This window comes from Buteo buteo, chromosome 7 (assembly GCF_964188355.1).
Source record: "Buteo buteo chromosome 7, bButBut1.hap1.1, whole genome shotgun sequence".
In the NCBI taxonomy this organism is placed as follows: Eukaryota; Metazoa; Chordata; class Aves; order Accipitriformes; family Accipitridae; genus Buteo; species Buteo buteo.
In genome coordinates, this window is record NC_134177.1 from 42,517,003 (window position 1) to 42,528,107 (window position 11,105).

General features: G+C 47.7%; 1 protein-coding gene across 1 annotated transcript; it reads right to left on the bottom strand.

Annotated features, from left to right (window-relative positions):
- Window positions 1-138: 138 nt before the first annotated feature.
- On the bottom strand, window positions 139-4,208 carry TMIGD1 (transmembrane and immunoglobulin domain containing 1). Its single transcript, XM_075033363.1, has 6 exons — window positions 4,130-4,208; window positions 2,840-3,118; window positions 2,098-2,376; window positions 1,125-1,228; window positions 824-852; window positions 139-399 (listed from the first exon to the last, which is right to left on the bottom strand). Exons 1-6 carry the CDS (start codon window positions 4,206-4,208, stop codon window positions 396-398), a joined length of 774 nt encoding a protein of 257 aa, XP_074889464.1. The 3' UTR covers window positions 139-395.
- Between the last annotated feature and the right edge of the window lie 6,897 nt (window positions 4,209-11,105).

Consider the following 11,105-nt stretch of genomic DNA (forward strand, 5'->3'; position numbering starts at 1 on the left):
TGGAATGGCACTGTAGGACGGGGCCAGGAAAGCGGCTGCCAGCTCAACACCTCACTTTATTTGCGTGCACCAACATCACAGTCTGTGGCGACCCAGTACGGATTCCTCTGTAGACCGATCCACAACCCGCATGCCTGACTGCACGTACGTACCTTGTAGGAATAAGCATAGAGGGCAAGATCTGGCAACAGCTCAGGCAGCCCATCCCTGTGATCAGTGCTCTAAGCAGTAGGTTAGAATGGACAGGCACAAACAAACACTTATATTTTGAAAAGACCATATAAACTTGACCCCCAAAAACTTGTTTCAGTGCTTTATCTCATCATCTCATTCAAGGGCTTAGTTCCACCACTAGAAATGTTGTTTTCTGGCTGTGCACAGGAACCTCGTGGTCTTTACCTGCAGCAAGATGAAAAAAAGAAATGAAAAATCACCTACTAGGGAAAAAAACCCAACAAGTGAGTTGAATTCACTTGGTCTGCATTCAGCTCCAGGAAGCTTTCGGCAGGCTGGGGATACGCCATTATGTTTGTTCCCCACTGCCTCCACACAGGCGTAGCCAGGGCCCTGGGATGGCTGGGGAGAGGGCAGGAGCCGTGCCGTGCCTGGGGCAGGATCTGTGTGTGTCCTGCCGTGTTCCCATGGACCCCTCTCTGTGGGGAGAGAAGGTGCGGGCTCATGTTAGCCAGCCAGAACAAGAGCTTGGGTAATTCAGCATGGCTGCGTTTAGCGTGCTGAGTGGTTTTTTGTTTCCCAGGTTCTGCCAAGGCTTAAAGAAGGGGGTTCGTTTGGAAGTAGCATGAATAAGCAGCCAAATACTTACAGAGCTGTTTCACTTGATCTTTTGAAGCACTGCAAATAAAGAAACAGTCTTGTTATCTTTTGTATTTCCCGGCCATAGGGATATTTGTATGACTATTTTGCAAGTGTGTAATGCCTTCCACCTTAAAAGTATCTAATATTTGATTCATCTACTGGTAATTCTAGAGCAGGAGGTAGTATGTAGCAGTTCTTTAACAGTGGATAGGAACAGACTACAAAGTAGAATAGAAAAGGTAGAAAAACCCAGAGCATTGCAACAAAACAATACTGTTTTTTTCCTAAGAAACTAGCGCTTTCCATACCTTAAAAATTTTATCTTTTCGAGCCACAATTCCAAAAAGTACTGTGAGTGTAACTACCACGGCAGCAGCAATAACAGCCTCCATGGGAAAAACAGGTTTTTTATCTGTCAAGAGAGAGAGAGAGAGGAGGTTGAATACGTGATAGATTAGTACAGTCATATAAACCAGAACATTTCACAGAACTGCGGAAAGACATAATTCTTTTCCCATGGCTGTCACTGCTGATTTGAACTGTGCCCTCTCTGCTGTCTGCAGACTGACTATGTGCATTAGTCCCCTGGAACGAAGGGAGCCAAGCCTGTATTTTAGTGAACTGAAGGAAGAATTGAAACATCGGTCCCTGAAGAAGATCCCCAAGGCACTCTTACGCATGGAAATAAGGTTGTCCAGAAGTATCACTGATACAGCTAACATTGGTTTCCTCCCTGTTCTGAGAGTGCAGAAATGAGAGGGGCCTGGACACTGGGTGGGAAATGGATGCCTGGTGGGTCACCTCACCTAGCATCACCTGTCTGAGACCTGAGCATCCAGCCCCAGCAAGGCTTCCACCTCCCTGTTGTCCACAGGGCCATAGTCACTTCTGCAGGACAACTGCTCTTGCCTTATGCAGCTCTTTAGGCATGACAGAATACTATGGTCAGAGTAAGAAGCTTCAAGTAAGACCTAAGGTGCTTTAAACCACACTTGAATTTGCCCTGTCAGCGTGGGAAGTGAGACAGTCGGATGAGCCTGCCTCAGGTCACGCTTGCCAAATGCCTTTGAATAACAGGTAGAGCAGGAAAGGCCCTTCCTGGTGCTGTGGTGCCAGGCACAGGTGCAAGGAATGCTCCTTGCTGTCGTTGTGCCCTCAAAAGTTAACGTGGGGAATTTACCACATTCCACTTACACTCCTTAATGGAAATTGATTGCTATCATAATAAAGGAGGATGGAGAGTTATTTGTAAATCTTACTGTTTGGCAGCAGCCTTGTTACCTTCAACTATCAGGTGGAAATCCTTTCTCCCCTCTCCCAAAGCAGATTTCACCACACAGGTGTAGGTCCCGTTGTCAGACTTCTGTACTGTTTTGATAGACAGCTGAAAGACCTCACTAGTCTGGTACAGCTGGTAACGATTTTGCTGTAGGATCAAGGTGTTCTTGTTCTTATACCAAGCTGTTTGGGCTTGAGGGTTGGATCTGGCATTGCAGGTCAGAGTAACATCTTTGTCTTCTTCGATTTGGAGGGACTCTTCTCCAGTCAGCTGGGGAGGAACTGTTCACAGTAATGCAGTTCAACAGGTCATTAATAATGCTGCTCACTATTTAATGCAAAATAAATTCCCTTTACACATCCCTTGTGCACCTTGTGCAGCCTTTCATGATCCCTGGGAATCAGCAGAGCAATCAGTGGCAGAGACGGCAATTCCTCTGCCCTGACTTGCATCCTTGGGAAAGAATCTAGGTGGAGGCAGGGACATATCCAGAACATCTTCTTACTTAAGGGCCCACCCACTCCCTATAAAAGAGGCATTAGATCAGGCCATAAGCACCACTGTGGAAAGGGAGTGTCTTGTCACGTGAGTTATCTCCTCATAAACGCATTTTTTCTTGGTGAAGACAGCGTACAAGGGTGCAAAACACCCCGCCTTCTGCTAGCGCCCAGACACCGAGGTGCTCAGCCCATTATTTCGTCCCACCCCTGCCATTCTGCACAAATATCCACCACTGCAACTCACACTGGACATCCAGGATCACAGACACCTGGACAGACTTGTCCCGTGCCAGCTTGCATGTGAAGGTGACTCCGTTGTCAGACTCAGTGACTGGGGATATGCAGATGTTACTGACATTCACTTTATTCCCATCTTTCAGATCCACTTTGCCGCCTTCTCGATACCAGAGCAGCTCCTCAGCCTGGCTGCTGTTCTGTACTAGGCAGGAGAGGGAGACGGGAGGGCCAGCCGATGTAGACAGGGAGAAGTCAGCAGCGTGGTTATTCACAGACAACTCCAAACCTGGAAAAGGAGAACGAGGGCACTAAGCATCCTAAGCTGTACCCTTCCTACAAAAGCTGCCCTGCTAGCTTCTCCAGGCCTCGACCTTGGAGGAGGGACTGAGAGTTTCAGGCTTCAGTCTAACAGGTGTTTTCAGGTGGGACTTTAGTTTTTGAGACAAGAAGTTGTCTTCATCACAAAGCTCCCTTCACAGTTATTTAAAATCAAAGTCGGGATTTTGCAATGGACTGCAAAAATTCCAAAGCCTGACCTGTAATACAAAAAGGTCTGAAAACCAGCAGTGACCATGTAACACACACAGCACAAGATCATCCCCATCCCGCCAGTCTTGCTCACCCTCTTGCTGCAAATCACAGTTGCAGCATACCTGTGCCCTCTGGTTTTATGCCCACAGTTTGATACACTGGTTTTTGGCTGGAGCTGAATGCGCTTGGGAATATAAATTAGTTAATCAGCTCCTCAGCTGTACCCTGGCCAGTCTGAGTCCAGCTGTTGGAGAGCTGCAGTTTGTCTAACGTACAAACCTCAGGACATACTAAAAATGAGGAACCAGTACGGGAAATAAATTTTTGTAATGGGCTGAAACTCGCTACTGTAGCCTACTGTAGTCATAGATTAATGAACTAAAAATACAGCTCAGAATATAAAGGCACTCTAGTCCTGTGAATATAAGAAGTCTGAAGCTCCCTGTTTCTTCCCTGGTGTTCCCAGGTGGCCAAAGCCATCACACTTTTCACTGCTTAGAGCAGGTTTGAAAACGGTGGCCTCATCATCCCTGTGCAGCTGCTGTAATAATGTTGGAAAACACTGAAGCTTCCCCATTCCCTTCTCTGCTACTCTCAAAATCAGAGACCAGTTTTCAGACGGTCCTTACGGGATGACCTCCAGAACATCTGAAAGCTGGGACGCTGGTGTGGCACATCACCCTGGCACTGCCCAACCCCGGACAGTTTCGCATGTTGGCGTGATGGGGCTTGGACAAAGCCATGGGGGATTTTTTCCATTGCTTACCTGTGACTACGCATGCCAAAAAGCAAACAGCAAGGACAGGCACTTCATAGGGGACGGCGAGGCTGCTTCTCTGTGCCATCTCGGAGGGGCCCAGCTGGTTGGTGTCTGCCGGAGAGGGATCACAGCGTTGCTGCTTCTGCTCGGGCTCACAGGATTAATTGCTTGCTGCCCTCAAGATACCCTGGGGAGAGCCCTCGCAGAGGGGGACAGGATCACCAGGGAATAAACTAAGTCGATTTGTTGCAGGGCCTTTTCCAGTTCAGAGCAGAATCAAGGGAGTTTTATGTCTTTAATCCCTGTTGCATGAGTTCGTTGTCTGCAATCACCTGTCTATCAGGGGAACTTGTCTCTGGGTTGTGTAGCACCAGACTTACCTTGGGAAGGTCTCTGGTGAGGCTGCTTCTGCTAAGGAATGCACAGCTCTTTCCCCACCGTATTTATAAGGTCTAAATTTTAATATTTTATGGTAGCTCAGTAAGAAGTGAGTCCATAAAATGGGTTCAAGGCCTCGTTCAATTCCTGGCTTTCTGACCTCCCAGAACACTGAAGAAAAGTATTTGCTGGGCTCTGCTGGCTGTTTTATGAGACTTGCCGAGGCAATGAGTAACTAACGAGAGACTTCCTGCATCAGCTATAAAGACCTTCAGCCAAAAATAATATCTTTTCCCTCTCAGCTTTCTGGGTGTTCATGACACTGTTTCAAGCCATAGGAAGTTTAACCTAGATTACCTTAGAGCAGGAGTAGACTCCGATTTGCCCCTTCCTACCTGAAGCTCTTTCGCCCTGTCCTCCTTTGCCTGGAAAATGAGAAAATGCACGGATTCAGGCTTTGAACTGCATGTTGGCAGAGGAGAGAGCAGAGACACTGTCCTGCTCACTGGTGCGTACACCAGGGTACTCCTGTGGTTAGCTCAGCCCCTGGGCACGCCACAGCTTAAAGCGAGGGTCCCCTCCACTGCTGGGACAGCTGTGTGCACAGCTGCATGTCTGCGGAGGGTACTGAAGCACTTGGCTACAGAGAAAACAGTGTCTGAAATTGCCTGCTTATACTTCAGAAGGATGGTGGTGACATGGTTGCAAAGGATGGGGTCCTCACAGCCCCCAGACCGTGTTCTCACTGCTCTCAGTGTCCCGGCAGACACAGGGCATGTCACTCATCAGGAACTAGCTCAGCAGAGCCATAAAGTGCATTTCATGAGCAGGAGGAGCCTGGTATACGTCCTCGGTGTTTTCTTTGCCTGTAGATGCAGTGGCCCCACTCAGCAGCACCAGTGAGGGCTCTCTGTATGCAGAGAGCACACGAGCATACAGCACTATTTATTTGTGGGGCTGTTGCAAACATGGGTCACCTTTGAGTGTTTCTTAGTATGACTTTTTCTGTGTTCGTTGGTTTATCCTTAAAACTAACAGGGAATCATTTTCTGTTAAAAAAAAAGTATGTTTACCAAAGTCCCTTAAAGAGACAGTACTCAGCCTGCCTTCTAGAAAACTGCTATTTTATAAATTAGTGTCCAGACTTTCACTCACTTTTTACCTTCAAATTCAATTTAAGAAATTTTAAGAAATAAATTTAGCTTCTTCCACCATTTTTAGGAAGTTATATGTCCTGTCCTTGTAGCATTCAACTAAATCTTGGCTTACGGTCCAGTAGAAACTTCAGTCAAAATGTCCTTCCTAAGAGTAAAGTGATCTTTGTGGTTTGGTATTAAGCTGAGTTGAAATAGAGAGGGAGGCAAAGGAACGGGCTGTGAAATGGCTCATGTGCTCCTGCCAAGACTTGAGCTGAAGGCAGGAGAGTGCAGGGAGGTCTGCGCTCCCTCAGGTAACTGCATTGCAGTGATAATCCAGGAGAAGAAGGAGGTGTTTAGAGTAAGTGAGGATGTAAAGAATGAAAGTATGGAGTTTGGGGGTATTTTTTTAGTCTAGAAATGGGAGGAAGGGAAAAGACTGTTAGGTAACAGCTGTTCTATGGTGGGTTTGTCATGATGCAAGGCACAGCATCAAGCGGGACTTGGGCAAAATCTGTCCCAGGTTTGCGGCAGGTCTGTGTGACGGGCAGCAAGGTGAGCTCAGGTTCATCTGGTTTACGTTTTTTAAGTGAAGGCAATGGCAGTGTCGTCTTTTGCAATGGGCTTTGAGAGCTGCTGAAGGAAGAGAGACTAGAAAAGCAAGGTGTTACTTGGCCAGAGGCACTGAAAGGCAGGATTTTTAAACTAGATAAGAATTACTTTCGCAATGACTTTTTAAACTTTTCTTTTTATACAGGGCGTAATTATCTTGTGGGTGTCTAATTACTGAGGTCTAGAGTTTTGTGGGTTGCGTTATCCACCTTTCCATTACGTTTAGGAGGGACGTAAACCTCATGTTCCAGAATGTAAAGCAGCCAGTAATGACTCAGACTGGGAGGAACCTCTTCAGTGAGGCAGATACTCCGTAACTCTCTACTGCAAAGGATCCAGCCCTCTTGATTGAGGTATTTGGATTGGGCACTGTCAAGGCTGGATTACACAGACCATGGGCCAGAGCCAGAGTAATCCACCACACCGGTTCCTGCTTATCATCCTTATGGCAACACTGGACCAACAAACCCAGAATAAGACTGTTATTAAATATGACTCTGAACAGCCCCAAAGGGAATTAATTAATAAACACCAGTCTATTCCTGGGTGTAATCCAAGCCTTAGAAACCTGAGAAGAGAAGATTTAGAACATGATAGAGATTGGGCAGAAGTTTCTTTTCCACTGGGTGTCTTAACCTCCGACTCCAAACTTCACAGCAGTTTGGGTTCCACTTGGTTATCCTCGGTGCCTGCAGGGGTAGGGGGCACAACTCCTAATCCCCTGCATTTTCACTGGCACGTGAGAACTTGATTTATATTCAGCAGTGTTGTGAGGTCTGAAGGTTGGTCTTGGAGTCCGGGGCATAGCAGGATCTCCACAGACGTGTGGGAGCTGGGGATTGTATCTATGGGTTGGTTTGTCAGGCAAACAATGCCTGCAACAAAGCTGTAATCCCGCTCCAGAAAACATGTTTCTGCAACAGTGCCTGAGGCTCTGCTCAAAGGCTGCCCCTGTCTTCCTACTCATTGTGGTTCCCCACTCCTAATCCCTTTTTAATATGTGGTGCTACATATTTTGCAACACTTCCATTGTTGGAGAGTGACTGTAACACCCAAACCCACTGCCTCCGCTTGCCAGATAGCTGGGCTGGAAAGCGAGGCTGTCAGGGAATGCTACTTGAACTTACTCAGCACTCCTGTTCCCTCCCACAAAACCTATTTTTCCCAATTATAAATGTTATGGAGATGTGATGTGCTCTGATTTCTTAGACTCCCAGCCCATACCCCATATATTTTCCACTGTTGAGATGGACAGATCTCAAGTATTTTTTTCATAATTTTGTTAATATTTCTATTTTCTGATGGTCCTTATCTAAAAGACCACACACTATGCCACTGAACACAGAGGAACGGTAAGTGATCTTTATTCTTGGGAAGGAATAAGAATAGTGAAAGGCGCACTAAACCAGTGAATATTGTGAAATTTTAAAGTAAATTGCTTAGAGGGCATTAAACATTCAAATGAAAAGTAAGCATTAACGGAGAAACAGACCCTGAGATAAATAAAGCGGAAGAGAAGCCTTCAGGAAGGTGAAGCTCCAGCACAAGTGTTGGGTGCGGATGCCATCTACTGGATACCCACCCACAGGAGCTGGCAGCCAGAGGGGAGGAAAGTCACCTTCTGGGAGCACTGGAAACAGGATGAGATCCCTGTGATCACCACGGCAGAAGCTCAGAGACAGTAAAGCTTGCAGAAGGCTAAAGCAATGCCACACTCATGGACAGGTCTGCCGAAACCTTTGGGCTCAGAGGAGGAGGATGTATTTCTGAGATGGTAATTCCCCTTGTGTTTTTCATCTGCACTGTGGGAAGTCCCCCAGAGACTCTGCGCTCCTACTGATGCAACAAGGAACCATATCCTGGGCTTTTACTGATATTGCTACACTCATACTTCTCTTTCAGGAGTGTGAGTATATTAGGCTTAGACAACCACAGTAATTGCTTTTAACAATTGCTCCTGGATCTTTTAAACTCTCCCTTTTTGAAGTGAGTGCAAGAAACGGAACCACATTCCAAGAGGGCAAGTCTAACCTTTAATCAAGAGCATCGAGGCACTTGCCAATGTTTCCTGTGCTGTGAAGAAAGCATCCAGGGACTGTAGAAACTCTTAGGATTGTGCATGAAAGCCCCCCCAAACCGCTGCAGTGCAGTACGCGCAGCTCTCTGTTACCAGCAATCAGCACTGGTCCCCCTCTTTCCTAGGCGCTCTGGGTTACATCCAGCACTGGTGGGTGCCTACAGTCACCAATCTTGACTTAGAAGACTAAAGATAGTACACTAGTGTGGCTGTTGCTATCCTACTCTGAGAAATATGGTCCCAAATAAAAGGAAATGTGAAAGGAACTTGGCAGTAAATTAGCAATACAGGTCCCCTGCAGGAGATAAAAGTGACTTATCTGTATTAAATTCTACTTAAATGTTGGTCCTTGCAGTTTCCTATCTCGGGAGTCCTGTTTAGTAGCTTCCAGCTTTCACACTTAGCAGCGCTCAGGGAAATTAATACTATTAGTCTTCGCTTTGCATCATTCACTCATGAAACTCCATTTTCTACCTGACTGAACCAATTTGCAAGGCGGTCTCCTGCCTCAGCCATGGGGTAAGACTATATCGTAGCAGAGATTATCTGCCAGGTTCCCATGGCTTTGTTCTTTTCCTGGACAGAAAGCATGCCTCTGCCACTGGCGGGCTGGACTTCAAGGGGTTTTTGTTTCCTCTGGGAAACAAAAATGACTGAGGATGATGCTAATCCGGGTGCCTGTTTCTTGCCTGATTTAGATGCTCTCTGATGGCCAGTACGGGACATTCCGTAGCAGTATTCCCAGATCCACTTCTCTTTCAAGACTGTATTCTGCTGTGGCTGCTCTACAGCCTGAACCTCAGATATTTTTGTCTACCTAGGAACTTTCATCACCAGTGGGATTTCTTGGAAGTGCTCTGCTGGAAAACCAAGTGCTGATTTGATCTTGTGAAGTGCTGCCAAACAATATTAGCAGTTTTAACTTCCCTGCTGTGGTGTCATCCCTCATTCCCTCTGCGAGGAATCTGCAAAGACTGAGCTGCTCCATCTTTCCAGTTCACGGGGAACCATTTGCTGCCAATCTTCAGGAGGAAACCGCACTCTTTCTCCGTGGCTGGAACCACTGCAGAGAGTGTTGTAAGGCAAAAGCCACAGCCCCTGAGTAACCACCTTCTCGAGTGCCAGGGCTGAAGCTCTCAGCAAGCACGAGCACAGGGCAGAGCCGAGGAGGAAGAGGAGGAGGCTTCTTGCAGGTCGATCCCTAATCTGCGGACTTGCTCACCCAGGGATCCAGAAGGCAGAGCTCGCTTAGGTTGGCCCAAGGAAATGAGAAGGTTTTGTTGTTAGTGGCTGCTGAGAAAATGAGTGGATGACTCATCAGTCTTCTGCCACATGCTGCTTTTACAATTGGTTTGTTGAAATTCCAGACAACTGGGCTTTTATCAGCTAAAAACGGAAATGAGCTCAGTTACTTTGTGTAAATCCAGACCAATTTATTTGTAGACTGAGGACTTAAACCTAGGTAACGGTGATCACTTTTGAGACAGCCAGATTCCCTCGTGATCACTTTTGAGACAGCCAGATTCCCTCTTGACGTTCCTTCTCCCTTTTGGTTTAAGAACGTCCTGATGACCAAGGTCTTTTGGCTTTTCCAGTTTAATTAGATCTGGGGCATCTTTTTGATGGATAATCCCTGTTCCCTCCTTGTCCCCTCCTAATGACTGTGCAGCGCAGATGAGCCTCAAGAAAGAGAAGCCAATTTACTCCGCTTTTCCTCAGAGCCCTTTTGATGCTGTACCATGCTTGGCTTACACAACAGTTTGCATCATCTGATCTCTCACGCAAAGGATCCCAGAATGGGATGAAAGAGTCATCCCACTGATGGTTCCCCTGAAAATGAGTTTTATGTGCTAGACTCGGAGCTTGTGTCTCCAACAGGAAATGCCAGAGCTGGGAAGCAGATGCGTACATGAGATACTAATGAAAAGTTAAATGGGAATCAACAGGAATCTGCTGTCGGAGATGGACACTTTCAACATTTTATGGACTGCAGCGCAATTTTTGTGGAGTAAGCTATTCTGCATGTTATTCCTTATCATCTCGCCTGCTTCAAAAAAGGAATTAGCAAAGATCTGAATAGAGGAAACCCCGAAGTACTATTTATATATCTTTTCAGGAACACAGTTCTGCGGTAGCTCGCCATACAGCAACACGCCATACCAAACATCAAACGGTGTCAAAATGTCTTTAATCCCCTGGAGGTCTGGTCTGAGCTGGTAGCGCAGTCAGTGCAGGCCACAAGCGCTTCCCTCCGGGAAGACGGGCACCGGGAGCGGCACTTTGGCCCCTGTGAACCGCAGCTCGTCGCTCTGCCGAGGCAAGAGGCCACCCCGCTCCTTCCAGCCCCAGCCGCGTTTGCGTTTTGCGTTTCTCCGGCTTGGCTTTATCTTTTGGACAGGAGGCTTCTGCAACGGCGTGTTGTGACACCCCTTCGAGGTATGGGGAGTATCGCCATGTGCTGGTGTTTGTCCCCCTCTACGCAATAACTCGGTCTTGGATTATTATTGATGTCTGCTGCACCGGGGAGCGCCGCGGACAGGCTCCATGGGCCCCTGCCCTGCTCCTGCGGGGGCTTTCGGGAGAGGAAATACTGAGCGCGGAAAGCCAAAGGCCGCTTTCTCCCGAAGGAGGAAGAAAAACCACCCCCTCGGGGAGCGCAGGTCGGTTCTCGCCGCCTCCTCCCGCTCCCCGCTCGGCCCCCGCGGCGGCCGGGGCCGGGGGGCAGCGCGGGCCACGGCAGCGGCGCGGCCAGCAGGGGGCGCCGCAGTGCTCCCCGGCG